This window comes from Sphaeramia orbicularis, chromosome 13 (assembly GCF_902148855.1).
Source record: "Sphaeramia orbicularis chromosome 13, fSphaOr1.1, whole genome shotgun sequence".
NCBI lineage: Eukaryota > Metazoa > Chordata > Actinopteri > Kurtiformes > Apogonidae > Sphaeramia > Sphaeramia orbicularis.
In genome coordinates, this window is record NC_043969.1 from 1,925,159 (window position 1) to 1,942,985 (window position 17,827).

Genomic DNA, 17,827 nt, shown 5'->3' on the forward strand with positions numbered 1-17,827 from the left:
TAGACTTTGGTTACAACTAGAACTAAATCCAAATCCTTAAACTACAGCTGGATGGTAGTTTAACGTTCACTCCTTTTTGCACTGTTTTGGTCTTCACCAGGGAAAAGATCTGTCTCTTCAGCTGCTTCATGTTCCACTACCGTCAGCAGCTAGTCGGTATCTGTACTTGTCACCTGTTTCAGTCTCAAAAAAACACCAACCAACAACAATGATCATTGGAAAAAATGTTGCCATTATACATTTCTGCAAACCATGGATATCGCTAATCATTTCATAATTTTCTAATCATTTTCCTGACGGACAGGAGGTGGTTGGAGTTGATGGATGCCAAATCTAACTCTTGTGCAACCAGCGAGCAGAGTTCCCATTCTGCTTCCCACAGGTTTTTAGGTTTAGGTAACAAAAGGAAAGCATAATACTTTCACCTAAATATCAGTAAATATGCACTGCAGTATGGTGCAGTTTTTATTTTAAATCAGCCCCTGGTATCTAAGTGATGCCAGTGCATTTACCATAAAAATTTTAACAACGCTGCTCTCAACCAACAACCAGAAATTGTAAATTAAGTTGGTAATTTCTTGGCAGGAAAATAAACAATATATGTATGTCAGCAATTTACACTAATGATAATGAATATTTCAACCACTTGGAAATTATACTAATGAAAAACATTTAACATTATTTTGAAACTAAGTATTTTCAGATCAGAAAAGCTGAAATTATATTTATCCTACTGTAACAACACTTTACTCTGACAACTGCATTATTTCAATTTATCTTAAAAAGAGGCTGAAAACAAAAGAGAAAACCCATATAATACTGAGCCCAAAGATGTGCTCTGAGAAGTCTCTGTGGTTTTTCACCTCTTTTTTTCGACCCATCCCTTACATTTTCAGTTTATATATTTTCTTTACATTGTTCAAATAAACACTATTAATCAGTGCAGGTTTAAATATCTCTTACGCTTATAAATAGAGGATAAGGAGATGGAAGGAACTCCATCTTCGCTCATTTGTGGCGGTCAGCCGTGGGCTCTAACACACCGGAGGCCTGAGGAGGGGAGTCCACAGTGAAATCCCAACCTCATCTGTGACGCACTCCGGTCACTTAAGGCTCAACATTGGCCAGTGGAAGTGAAAATGACCAATCGCTGATTTGAAATGAAGCAGTGTAGCGAAGGAGGAGGCGGGGAGGGGCTGACACTGTATCCATCTAATAAGACCAGACCCTCAGCCGCCGCCATTTTAACTGGAGAAGCAACGTGGAGGCCCATGGATGGAGAGAGAAATGTGGCAGCGTGCATTAGCCAGACCCCCTCCCCCCTCCTGCCAATTACATGAGAAAGAAAATGTTTTGCTAGGCCGACTCTCCCCACTGTAAATCTGACACCCCTTTGCTCCCTTTAAACCACAACACCAACAGCAGCTTCGCTTCAAATGGAGCTGGAATCAAAGCAGTTCACTGCTCCGAAGATGAGGCACCTTTTTCAGCTTGACAATCACAGAGGCGTTCAAGACATGCAGCACGAAGCACCGAGAAAACAGAAAGGGGTGACACAAGGCAGCGTACATTCACCAAAAGTCACCGGAACAGGAGCAAAATGGGGGGAAAGCGTAAAACATTTTATGTACGAATGATTTATTCAGACGTGTGGGAGGCAAAATGCAAAACAAAATGCAGATTCATAATCTGAAAATAGCCTTTTCAAGTCCCCTAAAGCTGGATAATGACCTGGTTTTCAACTCTAGATGATATAAGAACAACGACTGAATGTTTACAGCCACACTGGATGATGAATTAAAGCCACTCAGTTCATAGACGCACTTCATAATAAGCAACAATACAGTAAAATAAAACAAAAAATGAAACCCCGTGGCAGTGTGCGTTGAGGAGGATCTGCTGTTTGTAGATTTAATAGATTGGACTCAAATGCCTTCATTTGCACAGCTCTAACACGTTTCAATTACAACATGCATGAAATCAGAAAAGAACAAGTGGTTTTCATGCATTTCCAAAAGGTTTTATGAAGTAGAAAATAAAAACAGTGCTGTTTTGTTTTGTTGCTTCACATTTTGAAATTGTTAAAGATGTCTATAAATGTCTTGTGAAATAATCATAAAAAAAAAACCTAATATAAAACAGAAACCTCAAACCTCTGATGTGTTAATAAAATGCTGAATAATGTTGTATTTAGTTACTTGAGGACTGCTTTTTTTGTCCAAAATCACACATTTTATTGAAGGCATTAACCAACTACTATAATGACATGAGTTTATATGAAAAACCTATGAGTTAGGGACTGAGTTATGAGGAAAACCTGCAGATACTGCTGTTGGTCTCCCTGTCAGTGATCACCAAATGGAAGTCATATTTCCCAGGCCAACACTGGTGTCAGACTGACTGCAGCTGAAACCTCCTCCTGCTGTGACCACGTGACGGTGGGAGTGTGTGTACGTTCATTTCCCCTCCAAAAAACCTCAGCTCAATTGTGCTGCTATAAAAAATAAAATCTAACATTTTGATTGCAGCAGATAGTGCAGAGGTGCTGCAGCGCTCCTGGCAAAGGGAGGACTGACGGTGACTGGAGGAGCTCAGAGGTCAGGGAGAGAGAGGAGCGACACAAGGAGGTAAGAAGACACACACATCTGCAACACTCAGCCCAAAACTGCAACACACCGGAGTAACGACAGGAACGACTGTTTTCTTTTCTTGTCCTTTTTCTCTTTTCTTTCTGTCTTTTTTTTTTTTTTTTTTGGAATTGTGATTAAATTGTTTTGTTTTTTTTTTTAGTCTGGTGTGTTTCAATTGAGCTAAAACCAACAGGTACAGATCAAATTAAATTACACAAAGAAGCATTTTTTTCTGATGCATTTGGTCTGGTGTCTGTGTGCAAACAGCTTCAGGTTTTCTGCCTGGATTCATCCTGTTGACTCCACAGGCTTTGGCCTTATGCAACATGCAAACAAACACATAGACTGAAATAATTATTTTTCTTTATTTTACTCTTATTTTTGTCTGATGAATTGTCACATTTCTTATAGTTTTAAAGTTTGCACAGTTTACTAAAGCTCTGCAGTTCAGTTTATAGTCTGTGTGCAGATCTGTCTCAGACACACACAGTGGGACAGTCTGGTGCACTAGCATTAAAACATTGATAATACAGTTTACCCCGGCACTAATCAACAGATCCTCACAAATCACACATCAGCTGAAGCACAATGAAATGCTTTGTTGTGTTGGTGTAGAGTCTGGAACAAAGCTAATTCAGGTAATTTGATTTGCACTTGGGTGTCCTGAGTCTTCTCCCCGCAGGCAGGGACTCAGTGTCCATATGATCCATATGGGAGTGTTGCAGAGCAGACTTTACAGGCTCTGTGTGTGCAGGCTTCCGACTAATTGCGTACTTTAATTGGACTGATGGTCTAATCGACTGTGACTGAATTAATGAAGGCTTTTGCAGAATTTCTGTGGTGCGCAATCACCTTAACACTCCTTAGGCGGTGTTTTACAACTACAGACAAGCGAATCAAAAGTGCAAACCTGTGAGAAGTATTACAAATGATTTTCAGAATTACTGATTTATGAGTGTGGAGTTAGGAGTTGGAGGTTGTGGAATATAAACAGCCCGCAGTGGTTCGGCCTCCACTCTGAAGCAGATGGAGAAAGTCGGAGTTGAGCGTCTGTCAGCAGCGACACACACACACACACACACACACACACACACACACACGGTGGAATGACAAACGGTGGCCGTTCATTCGCTCATGTCATCAATATATATTTAAGTCACGGTGGCACCTGATTTATAGACTCACTGCATATGTATGCTTCATTTAGTGCAAAACCACAGGCGTATATTTCACCTGCAGAATTCAGCAGCAGGACGGCCTCAGCTTCAGCTTCAGCTTCAGCCTCAGCTTCAGCTTCAGCTTCAGCCTCAGCCTCAGCCTCAGCTTCAGCTTCAGCCTCAGCTTCAGTCTCAGCTTCAGCAGGCATCTGCAGGAGCCGCAAGTATGGAGGGGGATGACGGAAGGCTGCTCCAGGCCTGCAGCCCACTCCATACTACCAGTACAACCAGTACTAGAACCAGTACTACACGCAGATACACACATGCGCAGATAAAGGCCTTTAAAATGTCTGCCCATATTTTTTACCTGCTGTCCTCATGCGCAGGACTGGCACCGATATGGGTTTGGAAAGATCCTGGGAACGCATTAGATACTCTGGTCTGGAGCTGTTTCTTTTACATCAGTCAGAAGGTATTTAGGCTGGATGGTTGGTACCTCCAATTTTTTAAAATTTTTTATTTGTAATTATTTTGTCTATTTTTTTTTAGTTTTATTTTATTTTTAGAAATCTGATAGAACGGTCAAAAAGCAAAACATTTTGAGTCAAAATAATCAAATTTGACGATGGAAAAAATTAAAAGTGTTTCATAGAGGAAAAAATGGATGATGACTGGTGCAGGTTTGGAGAAACTGCGGAAAAAAGGAAAATGAATGGATGAAAACATATCAAGACTAAACTAATATCGAACAAGTATTTTTTTTTTTTTTTTTAAATCTTCCCTGCATAATCACTATTATTGTATGTTACTGAAGCTGCGTTATTTTTGTTCTATAATCAGGAGAAATTATTGTTTTTAATTTAGTCCCTTATATGTAAATCATTTACAAGTGATCTATCTATCTATCTATCTATCTATCTATCTATCTATCTATCTATCTATCTATCTATCTATCTATCTATCTGAAACTGCAGACTATTGGAGATAATCCTCAGTACTGGACATGTGTTCACTGCTGCTGTCTGATGCAGACTGACAACAGTTTAGGTGAATGATGGTCTCACCACTGTCTGAGTCCTGTTTGTGATGAAGTGGATACAGTTTATTCACTGATGGTTGATGGGATAGTTGTTGAAACAGAAAATTAGGCCAAGTTTTAAAATTAAAATACATGTTTTATCTGTAAGGAAAGGTGTGCAGATTCTACACAGGTTTATTTGTCCAAACTGAAGGTGTCGGAGGTGACGGAGGTGTTGTCTTAGTGTGTGTGTGTCGGGGGGGGTGGGTGGTGGTCTCACCGGGGCTCCGAGGAGCCTCCATGCGCCTGGGAAGCGCCTGTGTCCGGCCGCAGCAGCAGAGGCAGGCCGCTGACAGAACCAGAGCACTGTCTGCCTCACACACACACACACACACACACACACACACACACGCACGCACGCACACACACACACACGCACGCACGCGCACGCACGCACGCACGCGCGCGCACGCACGCACGCACGCACGCACGCACCCTCACACACACACACACACACACACACGCACGCACGCACACACACACACACAAGGGCTGAGCGGGTTTGCGTGTGTGTGTGTGTGTGTGTGTGTGTGTGTGTGTGTGTGTGTGTGTGTGTGTGCGCTTCCAAGTAAACACCCCACTTCGTTTCCCCCACTCAAATCTCGGAGCGCGCAGTGCTTCTGCACAGGCGCAGTGCGCAGATGGGCGCTGGACAGAGCTGAAAGGCACTAAGGCAGGCCAGCCGACCGGCGCACACTTCCCAGCGGACCGCCGCCGTCACCGCGGACACACACTCCTGATCCCGCTCTGAAAACACGTGCATCCGCGGCGTGAAGAGCCGCGAACCGCCGCCGTCCACGGACCGAGGAGTGAAGGGCAGAAGGATGGACAGATGAGAACTGACCACATGAGGTACACACGCACCCATCCGTCCGCACTGGGCGCACTGGGCAGCCCAGTGCGTGTTTACTGGTGAACACATACTGGGCTGAGTGGAGGCTTGGACACAGCACGGCGGCTCATCCTCACATGAGGATATGACACGCGTGGGCTCCCACTGCAGGACCATCTGATGATGCCTCAGATTACAATCTGACAGTCTGCCACGGAATTATTTTTATTCACTTTTTAATGTCTATTTGTTTTACATTTATTACGGTGTTTACACATTTAATGACAGATCATGGGATAGAATGCAAAATTAAAAAAAAAAAATTCTTATTAGCAGTAGTATTATTAATGTGCCTACTATCATTATCAACATTAACATCATTATTTCTATAAAAAAATAACACTGTAAAAAAAATCCCACTTTAGGGTTTTAACATAGATCTATTTGTGGGTATTTGATCAGATACTGATCTGCAGTCGCGTAAACAGCTGCATTAGTAGGTTATAATATAGAATAAATAATATAATACGTGAAAAAATAATACCGGATTAAACAGGTTATGTCTAGTAACAGAGGAGTGTGAATATGGTGTTTTATTTGGTTTTCCTTTGGAGGTGAATTATCGTCGTCGGGTTGTACCGAATGAATTCATATTTTATGTCGTGGGGAAAAACACAAAAGGCGCCATCTTTTATATTTATACATGCATTTATTTAATTCAACCTAATTAAGGTTTATTTCCCATAACAAAGCCTTGTGTTGTAATTTCCTGCAATTTGGCAGATGTTGGAAGTGTTTTATTTATTTGTTTATTTGTTAACTGTTCTGTTAAAAAAAGACAGTAAATGTCCTTTAGTGCTGCTCAGGTGAATGAAGGCCTTATCAGAGCCAGGATGCTTCTGCAGCTCATCATCAACATACACTTTCCACACACATGCTAAATCTTTTGGCATGGTTCAGACCTCTGTGCTCTGCTCTGTACACATCTCCTTAAGGGGTCTGAATAATGTGGTCAGGACACAACATGATGATGGTGACAAGACCATGTGACCTTGAACAGCAACACATTAAATATGCAGCCAAATATGAACAAACTAGAAAAAAAAAAACAACTGTCACTAGTTTTAAAACATGAAAATGCAGATATTTTGTATTTCCCCACCTATTGAAGATATTTTTGTTGGTCTGCATTGTTGCTTCAGGTCTTGCACAACTATCATTTCCTCTTCAAGTATATGCTGTGTTTTACATGCAGTTTTTTTTTTTTTTATTGTAAAGGAAATGTTTCTTACAGTCCAATCATCAGGCACAAACTAGACTCACTAAAAGATTTTACACTTTCAGACAGAAGTCAAATGCAACAGATAATGCATCCAGTTAATTGAAAGGATATTTTTTGTTAATTTGTTTTTTCTTCTTTTTTCTTTTTGCAGTACATAGTGAAGTGTGTATTCCCCATTGTGTGTGTGTGTGTGTGTGTCACATGAGTAATTCTCCGCTGAATGTCCACTGTGTTTTGCTGGCAGTGCTCAGTTAAACAGGCCCAGTAAAGACCCAGATTCCCACTGTAAAAACAGGGTTCTGGAGCTGTTTGCCTGTCAGCTCTTATCTTTATTAGCTTTCACAAATGTCTCCATCAGTTTACACTGAACGCCGCCTCTCCACTTTCATGGCTAAGAGAGTGGCCACTCAGTGTTTACAGACACCACATCCACAAGTGTGCAAACCCTGAGGAATGAATGGCACTGAAGTTTCAGAGGCGGGGTGACGACAGCAACAGGTTTTAGACGGACTTCGTGTGGGTTTTTAATCTTTTCGAGCTAATGGTCAGAAGTGAAACATGATGTGACAGAAATACTAGATCTAAAATATAAAACCTGGCTTTTGAAATCATTTAAATTCTGACAAATGAATGCAAGAGAAAGTGTTTTCTGAGATAATGTGTTGATTTGAAGCAGAAAGTTAAGCTCTTGTTGAGTTAATAGAAAAGCAGGAAAATGAACCCAAAAACAACATGTGACAATAAAACACCAATAAGGACCAATTTACTGCAAAATACTTTCATACATTAACCCTTTCATGTGTAGTGGTCACTACAGTGGACAGCTATTCTACAGCTGTTCTCTTGTCGTATTTTCAAGGATTTTATTGTTTTAGTTCCATATCAGCCGACACAGTGGACGTTTATGCACCATCCCATCCACTGACATCCAGACCATTACTGAAACTTGGCTGTTCTAGATAAACCTGATCTGTACTAACATGTTGGAGTGTAAATCAGGTGCTTGTTATTGTTGTTAGATTGTCATTAACCCTTTCATGCATGAATTATGAGAGCCTTAATCAAGATTTTTTACCTGAGTGTTTTCATTTCTCCTTAAACATGAAAAACAAACAAACAATGTAATTGAAAAATGTCTTATAAAAAATAAATAAATAAATAGATAAAACAAAATAAAAAAAACATTTAAAAAAAGTAACACAATAAAATAATAATAATAATAATAATAATAATAATAATAACAATAATAATAATCAGCTGGACACCATGCATTTAATTTTTGAAGTAAAGAAACATGTATTTACTGATAAATTGTGTGAAAACTGGGGAAGGGGGGGCTTGTGATTCTGGGGCTTTATGCTCAGGGGAGATCTACACAAGGTTACCAATTCATGTCAGAAAAGATATGTAGTGTCTTAAAACTTTAATAAAGATATGTGTAAAAAAAAACCAAAAAAAAAACCCCACAAAAAACCACACACACACACAAAAATCCATGAATATACAAGAGCGCAGCTGTAGAATAGCTGTCCACTGTAGTGACCAGTATCCATGAAAGGGTTAACATTATTATTATTATTTTTTTTTTTTGCATATAATCTCCATAAAGTGAGTAATAACTAGTATTAGAGTTTGTTAAAATGTGACAAAACATCAGATTAACAACATTTTTTTAAAAAATTCAGTTTTCACACAGTTTATCAGTAAATACATGTTTCTTTGCTTCAAAAATGAAACACATAGTGTCCAGCTGAGCAGACATTTACGCAACTCCATGAAAAATAGGTTCATAAAAAACTATTTCAATCGCATTTTTTTTTTTTTTTCATGCTTAAAGAGGAATAAAAACACTCAACGCTCACACAGTTAAGGTTCTCACAATTCATGCATGAAAGGGTTAATTACATTTTGCTGATAATACTCAAGTACTTATGGTTTTTTTGTGCTCAAATTTAACTTGTACTGGAATACTTTGAGGGTGGTATTAGACTAAAGTAAAGAATCAGAGTATTCCTTCATTCCTACGTGGATTTTATTCAGTTCAACCTGAGTTGAAACTGAAGCTGAAGCTGAAGCAGGAGAGAGTCATGAAGTGTAAACAACACCATTTTAAAGCTCAGCTGTAAACTTTGATGCAACATTTCCCCTCATACTCACTCCAACCATTCCTTCACTTCTTCATCCAATAATGACCCACATCAGAAATCTGGATCCAGTTTACACTTTTAATTACACAGAAACATAAAAAGACTTAGAAAGCAGCAGGATTCAGAGTCGACGTAGCAGAGTTCTGAGGTCTGGTCGATAGTTTCTGGGCTGGCTGCGGCTCCATCTCCCCTCACTCCAGGGTTGTGCAGACGTGAAACAGGAACTGCGGGATGAGACGCAGACAGATGAGGCGTTATGAGGCGTAGACACGTGTGAGAGACAATCTGCAGAGAGACTGTGGGACAGATGACCGTCAACAACAGCAGGACACGGAAGGTTTCCTCCATTTTTTACTGGTGGCAGGAGCACAGTTTCATTTCAGGCGTTTGTCGTTTCCTGTTAACCCTCTGCTGCATGAATTATGATTTTTTTGTTTTTTGAGTTTTTGTTCTTGTTTTTTTTGGTGGGGAAATATATTTTTAACCAAGACTGAGATCTTCTGATCATTTGAAATTATGTCAGACAATGTGAATTAGAAGCATAAAACTAAAAGAAAATTGAAGAGTAACCATAAACCAGTTAGAGTGGCCATCACATAGACAGTCAGTTTTTTGTAGAGCTGACCAATGTTCTATACAACATCAAATATTGATTAAATTAGTTAGAAAAGTTTCAAAACAAAATGAAGAAAATATACAACAAACAACCAAGTATGAACACAGAGCTCTAGAAGGGTAATTTGACAAAAATATTAAACAAAAAAAGAATAAATCAAATAAAAGGGAGTAAAGGCCAATGAAAATATATAAGAAAAAGTTATATTAAAAATCATATGGTGTCTTTTTTATTAATTATATTTTAAACACTTTCTTTTTTTTTCCTGATCCCATATTTTGACACTAGAAGTACAATATAAAATATTATGCCTTCCCTCTCCTTCTTTCACTTCATTCCTCCTTACTTTTCATAAAATGTTGACGCTACCATAAAAAAAAATCTCACATGCCATCAGGTATTACACTGTGTAAATATTTACATATTCCTAAATGCATGTGCCAGAAGACATAAAAAAAATCCACTCCTTGTACGTCTCCATTTACTGGTCCAACATGTGGACCCTCAGTTGCATTTTGACTTTCTCTATGATCATAGCTTGTCAGTGTGATTTGCTGCCGAGGCTTTGATCCAGCGTCTCCTCCTCAAACCTTGAAGTAAAAGCTTTTGACTGAGTTGTGACGCCGACTCGCTCTCACACAGATGAAGGGTTTCAAAGAGAGTTCACACGATTATTAGGTGCTGCGGTTCTCGGGATAATGTATGAGATGGTACAGCGCTGTGAGAGCGATGGAAGCGTATTTGTGCTGGCTGTTCGCCCCAGTTCATGGTGGGAACTGTCTTTGTGGGACATTATTTTAATTAGGGCAGTGTATCGGCAAGAATCTGGCGATACGATACAAATCACAATACTAGGATCACGATACGATATGTATATAATGATACTGTTAACCCTTTCATGCATAGTGGTCACTCCAGTGGACAGCTATTCTACAGCGGCTCTCTTGTATATTCATGGGTGTTGTTGTTTTAGTTGCATATAAGCTGGGCCACTGTTGGGGGGGGGGGGGGGGGTAAAAAAACTAATAAAACTAAATTATTAGTGTAAAACTAATTGTTATTAGACTGTGATTAACAGTTTTCTTAAACAAAAAGTTTTTTTTATATATATTATCTCCATGATGTTAGTAATAACTAGTATTAGAGTATGATAAAATGTGAGAAAACATCAGATTAGCTGCATTAAAAATGTTTTATTTCATAGTTTTCACACAGTTTATCACTTTCTGTTATTATGTTTTTAAACACGTTTCTTTGTTTCAAAAATTTAACCCATTGTGTCTAGCTGAGTGGACATTCTTGAAACTCCATAAAAATAGGTTAATTTAAAATATTTCAATCACGTTGTTTTTTTCATGCCTAAAGAGGAATAAAAACACTCAAAAATCGTGACTAAGGTTCTCGTAATTCATGCTTCAAAGGGTTAAAAAGGCAGGTTTTTTTGTTTGTTTGTTTGTTTTTTTTTTTAATGATTCTTTCCTTGAGGAATTAAATTACACCTGAAATCTGCACAAATACTAACACATTTTTATTTGATCACAACAGGATCTAATGTTATATCAAAAATGTTCCTGTGTTCGAACTGAAAATGTGTTTTACAGACATTAAAGTTTCAGATCCTGTTCAAATGTTCATATTCTATTAGTTCACAACTAACATCAGAACAGTATTTTAGTTTAATCCAACAAAGGAACGAACATTACTGAATAAAAGAGTATTAAATAATAATAAATAAGATATAAACAAAAAACCAAAATGAACCTCCACAATATCTGCATTTGAATAAATACCTAAAAAAATCAGTACAGTACTTTTTAATATCGATACAGTATCGTGAAATGAAGTATCACAATAAAGTGCACTTTACTGCTGTGTACTTTATAAATAAAACTTTTTAGTTATTTATAGGTAATTTGGGGGGGGGGTATTGTTATGGCTATTTTATATCAGTATTTTATTATTTTATTAGTTTATCAGTAATTTATACTATTTACTAAATGCTGCTGACAGTCGGGGGACCTGAGCACAATATTTTGTTTCTGTGTATTTTTTATAAGCTGAAATGACAAATAAACTTCAATCTGAATCTGATATATTGCAGAACCGATATTTTCTTACACCCTTAGTTTTAACCTGATCTGGGTTCTTGCGTGCGTCTGGTGTTTACTACTTTACATTACTAACGTGGTAACTCTCAGATGTAAATATAAGACTGTATACTCCACTCCATTTGTCTGACAGCTTCTGTTATTTTTCAGTTTTTTTATCCCCTTCTTCTCCAGAGGAAAAAATCTCCACAAGTGTTGATTGGGAATGTTTTGGGATAAACTAAAGATAGAAGTATTATATTATCATCTTCTGGTGTTCCCCCAAAATAGAACCATTTTGGGACAAAGTAAACTCTGTGATAAATGAGGTACTAGAATGTATGGTTACCAAGAACTGTTCCACCTTGTATTTGGGAAATGTAAGGTCAGTTGTACTGAAGGAAGATAATTACTTGGTCAAAATTGTTCTCATGGCCGACAGGAAGGTCAGAACAAGAAACTGGTTTGCCACAGACCCACCTAGATACAAACAATGGTTAGATATAGGACAGGAAATATGGGAGATGGAAAAAAATGACTTATACCTTAAGATTAAAAAAGATGAGTTTGATAGAAAATGAGACAAATGGATTGGATTTAAAAACAGAGACATCAGCGCTGAAATGATATTTTCCTTTTATTGTATTACACTGGGTTACAAAAAAATGTTTTTTACAAGTTGTCTAGGTTTTTTCAACTGAATTAGGACCATTTTGCACCGCTAAATCCAAAAATGACATCTGTTTTTCTCAATCAGGTCAGGTTTTTTTGCTAATTTGATTTTGAAAAATTTGATCTTCTCACAAAATTGATTACATTTTTGTGACTTTATCAGTTGATTTTTTATATAGTTCTCACCCAAAATAGGTTTTAAGAGAAAAAAAATCATTTTCTAACAGGATTCCTGTTAGGTACAATGGTGTATTCACCGCAGATGTAGCGGAATACGTCAGGCTTATTTTTGCAAGATCTTCTAGTCGAAGCCATTTCATTCACCTGTAATATTAAAAAAAAAACATTAATCATAAATTGGAAAAAGTAAAATCTTCAGAACTCATTTATTGCAAGAAATATGAAAGAATTTTGTATCATATGATGTGAAAATGTCCATAAATGTAAGCAAAAATGTTAAAAAGCCAATATGTAGCATAGTTCAGAAAGTTGACCTGATTGAGCAAAATGAATGTGATTTTTGGATTCAGCACCAAAATTATCCTAAATCAGCTCAAAAAACTTAAACAATAAATTTGTTGTTGACCAGTGTTATTTATGGATATCTTTTGTTGAATACTGTAACCCTCAGCTGGTTTTGTTGTACTGTTTGTTGTATTTTATGTTCATGAACATGCGAAAAAGAAAAAAAATGCATTACATTATCACACTGATGAACATAGGCCTGAGTTTGTGAAAATTTGACAACGACAGTAAAAACCTTTAGTCCTTTTGTAGAATATGAGGCATTACTGTAAATGAAACCACAAACACTACATCAGGGCTCTCAAACTCATTTTTTTCAGGTTCCACATTCAGCAGGATTTGATCTGCAGTGGGCTGAACCAGTAAAATAATAACAGAATAACCTTTAAATAATGACAACTCCAAATTTTTGTCTGTGCTTTAGTGCAAAAAAACCCCATTAAATTATGAAAATACTTACTTTTATAAACTATCCAAACAAAAAAGACGTGAATAACCTAAAAAAACTGAAATTTCTGAAGAAAATAAGTGGAATTTTGATAATATTATGCCTCAACGTATCATTAGTCCATGTGCATTCTGGATCAGATCTACAAAGACACTAAACACTGAGGAACAGGAAGAAGAGTTCAAATTGTGTTTAATTTTCTTTAGATATTTCAGGTTGTTCATATTTGTTCAGGTTATTCACATTTTATCGTTACAGGATAGTTTGTAAATGGAAATATTTTCATAATTTATTGTAATTTTTTTGCACGAAAACAAAGACAAAAATCTGAAGTTGTCATTATTCATAGGCATAGTGTAATATTTTTCACATCAAACTGAGAAGAAAATATGGAGTCATTATTTTTTGTAGGTTATTGTGTTATTATTTTACTTGAGATCGTATTGGTTCGTATGTGGAACCAGAACTAAAATGCCTTGACTGTGGAATTTTTTGCACTTTGCAAATTCATCCCAGGGGCCGCATTTGGGCCCCGGGCCGCATGTTTGAGACCCCTGCACTATAAAAAGTAGTTCAAATGAGCTCAAACTTAAACATATATGGCAGTAAAATGTAACATACACATGAATGCAGCAGTAAAAATTCATCTAGAAATATCAGATTTAATAGTAAAACAGTGACTGGGACCATTTTAGCGTACTATGTCTGCTTTGGCTGTAGGTCTGGATGCTGGTTCCACTGCTGTAGGAAGGTCTAGTTCAGTCCAAACTGCATCGGCAGGAGCAGGAGTGTGTCAAAAACAGTGTTACTCTGCTAAAGTTTGATACAAGGTTTAACCCCACATGTTCCCATCAGCCATTTCTGTCCTTCTTTGTCCAATAATGACTTACATTAAAATCTGGATCAAGTTTAAAGTGTTAAACACACACAACACTGGAAGACTTTCCACTAATAACACCGGTGACCAGACCTCCTCCAATCCAAACAAGTGACGTGGTTTGAACTGTGGAAATGTACTTTATCCTGTATATCACAAACACTTGGTTATGAAGCTGGGTATGTTGTCCTTTTCTTTTTTTTTTTTTTTTTTTTCTTTACTGGAATATTATATCAAATGATTCTTTAGTGTGTACATTTGGCATTTTAAGTATTTTGCAATTTATGAGATTTTCTATTCTGTATGTGTCTGACGGTAGAAAATGGGATTTCACATAGAACACCTAAACAGAGGAGAGTGCTGCCAAAGCAGACTGTTCTTTTGGAGAGTTCGCTTACATTACACAGGCTAGTTGTTGGTTTTTAAAACAGCTTATTAAAATGTGGAGAGGATTTTAATTGTGAAAGTGCATAAATGTCATATTAGTCATTTGAGTAGTCTTACTAAGTTTGTAGATCCAGATTACGTAAACTTTTTGGATAACTTTGGAAATTATATTAACAATGAAAATAAAGTCACACAAAAAAAGGCTTTTAAAAAAAATTCTCACATGCAGGAGTACAGGCTAATTAATTTCCAAAATGTTGCAACTCTAAGACAATTTAGTCACAACTTAAAATTCCCCTTTCACCCACTATAGATACTATTATACTATTTTCTCCTGAATTTTATCCACCAATATTTTATGTATCATGTATCACCATTCCTCCTTTATACTATTTAGGATTTAAAAAAAAAAAAAAAAAATGTCACCATTATTAATTTATTGCCTCTTGTGCAAACATAACCATAGCAATTAATAATAATTTAATTAAGTTTAAAATATTGTTTTTAGCCTTAAAGGTGAAATAGTTAATTTCACATGATACACCAGCGCTAAAAGTTTCACCGTCATACCAACACTTGTGTTTGAGGCTGTAGGACCTCATTTTCAGCAGAAAAGGTGTGTGGCTTATGTAGTACTGAGATAAACTAGTATGCATTTGTGTTATTCTCCGTGGAAACCCTATTCCAACACAAAAAGTGTCACATGAGCGGTTCTGAGTAGATTACGTTCGACATTTCTCTGCATCTACATCTACTGCTGATAAGTCTAACAGCTGAAGGGGTTTGTTGTAATCCTGCAGAGATGCTGCAGGAGAAAGCTTCAGCTGTGACGGATGAATGTATGACCCGGGTCCAGTCCGGAGGGGAGGCCGATCGTCTGTCGGACCAGTCGCCACTGGGTCTGCCCACAGTTCCCAGCATTCCCAGCACCAGTGAGCCCGACCAGGTACACATGGAGACCATTACTGAACAGGTCAAACACAATTTTACTGTGTAGGGCTGCACTTTATATGAGTTTGAAGAGTTATGGTGAACGCTGCCTGGACAGTTAGAGCTGCATTAAATAGAAAAGGAATGTCAACTGGAATATTTTCTTAATTAGGAATAAATTTAAAGGTGCTTATTTAAAATGTTACTGACAGCTAAACATGGTCACGCTGATGTTGTTGTTTACATGTTCCACAGGATTCTGTGTATGGTATCAGTGTAGGAATGGGGGGCTACAGTTGCAGACCACTGAAAGTCATCAAAAACAATGGTTCTGCAGTCCAGTCCTAACTCCTGTGTGTGTCATGTGACTAAAACAGACAGAAAAGAAAACATGGTTTTGTCAGTACAATGCCATAGATATTGATATAAGAACTGAAGTAATTTTGGTTTTTATCAAGAAAACATGTTCAATGGATAGATATCAGCTCTGAAATTCAACTACTATGAGCTATTTTTATTGTTATCATTATATTTGTCCAAACAAAGGCACCTTTACTTGTACCAGGCATTAAAATGAACAAGAAATTAAAGAAAACAAGGGGTGGTCTCGTAATTTGTTCTGCAACTGTATATCTCAAGGTCTACAAATGATTTTAATAATGAATTATTAGATAATTAATGTCTTTTTTGAGTTCATTATTTATAAAGTTAAGTGCATGAAAAACATAAGAATCAGCTATTGAGACTATGTATATATATATATATTACCTGAAAACATCTTATTGAAGTATTTCCTAGAATTTTCAATGCATGTAAATATCTTTGCAATGAGGCAGCTGGGTTGATATGGGTTGTACAAACCTTTGCATCTGTTTTACAGAATATTGAGAACATTAAAGTGGTTCTGCATGAGAGGGAACTGTGGAAGAAGTTCCATGAGGCGGGCACAGAGATGATCATTACAAAAGCAGGCAGGTTAGTAACTCAGCAAACACACCATCTGCAGCATCCATTCTCAAAGACTGGGTCACAGCCCAGATGTGCACGCATTTGAGTAAAACTGTAAAATAAATAAATAAATAAATAAATAAAATTAACAGCAATTCAGATTCTATTTTGTCTAATTTATATAAACACATGTTTACAATAATGTGTATATAACGAAGGTGCAATATATCAAATATACTTCTCTTCAAAATGGCTGTTCAAGATATTCTAATGGCAGTAAAAAAACGATCAGAAGCGTTCATTTGTGCACAAATGTACTCTTCTCACAGTAAGAAAATACCTACTACTGGCTCACAATAATTAAAAAAACAAAGTGGGTCCATGGCAAAAAAAAAAAAAAAAAAAAATTGAGAAAAAACAGATCTACCGTATTAATACAACACTCTAGACCTCAGCTCATTTCCAAGTCGAAAAACTACCTTAGTCGAAAATTATTGCTAACCCATATCACTTCCGAGTTGCTCAGAAATGTTTCTACAAGTAACGAGAGGAATACTGGAAAATTTCAAAGTGAAAGTGCAGTTGAAGTGACGGATTCATCACACAAAATGCCGTTCTGAGAGCATCTGTTTAGACAGCTAATAATAACATTTAGCTGTTATAACTTTGCCTTTCAGGAAGAGGCAGAAAGTTCCTGCAGCAGCGACTACATAATTGAAAACACAAATGACTGCTCGGCTTGTTGGATTTAATGCGACCTGAGGATTAGATAGTGAGGCCTTTGGACATTAACCAGAGAATGAGTACACTCTCAAATCAACCTCCGCCTCTCATTCCTCCTGGGATTTTTTTCCCCGGTAAAAAAAAATGTAAAAGGTCACCACATTTTTTTTCCTTAATGCTGCGTAGCCATAAGAGATGGGCTTTCCCTTGTCCAGCTGATAAAGTGGGCTCTGAATCCTTAAAGCCCTTTGAAGGACCATGCAGTGGTTTAGTAATGCAGCTGTGTGGGAAACCTGTCTGCATTAACCTACAGTCAGGTTACAACGGCTCCCAAAATGAACCCACACTAAATATCAACACCAGACTGAATTATTCAAGCATGTTATGAATAGTGTATGTGGAGCTACTCACCGTGTTATCAAGTAGAAGACGTTTGGTGAAACTGCTGTAGCGAGGAGAAGTCCATGGGTATATTCAATCTGACATGT

The 17,827-nt window shown here is 37.4% G+C and overlaps 1 protein-coding gene across 2 annotated transcripts in view; it reads left to right on the forward strand.

Moving 5' to 3' along the window:
• The first annotated feature begins 2,542 nt into the window (after nucleotides 1-2,542).
• tbx4 (T-box transcription factor 4) overlaps nucleotides 2,543-17,827 on the forward strand; it is a 70,883-nt gene continuing 55,598 nt past the window's right edge. Inside the window, exons 1-3 of one of the 2 annotated variants that reach the window (XM_030152842.1) lie at nucleotides 2,543-2,627; nucleotides 15,539-15,684; nucleotides 16,549-16,643. In XM_030152842.1, coding sequence (XP_030008702.1) covers nucleotides 15,541-15,684; nucleotides 16,549-16,643 — 239 coding nt within the window. In that variant the 5' untranslated portion in view covers nucleotides 2,543-2,627; nucleotides 15,539-15,540. Of the gene's footprint in view, nucleotides 2,628-5,534; nucleotides 5,718-15,538; nucleotides 15,685-16,548; nucleotides 16,644-17,827 lie in introns of those variants that run through there. The other variant, XM_030152841.1, reaches the window with a different exon arrangement.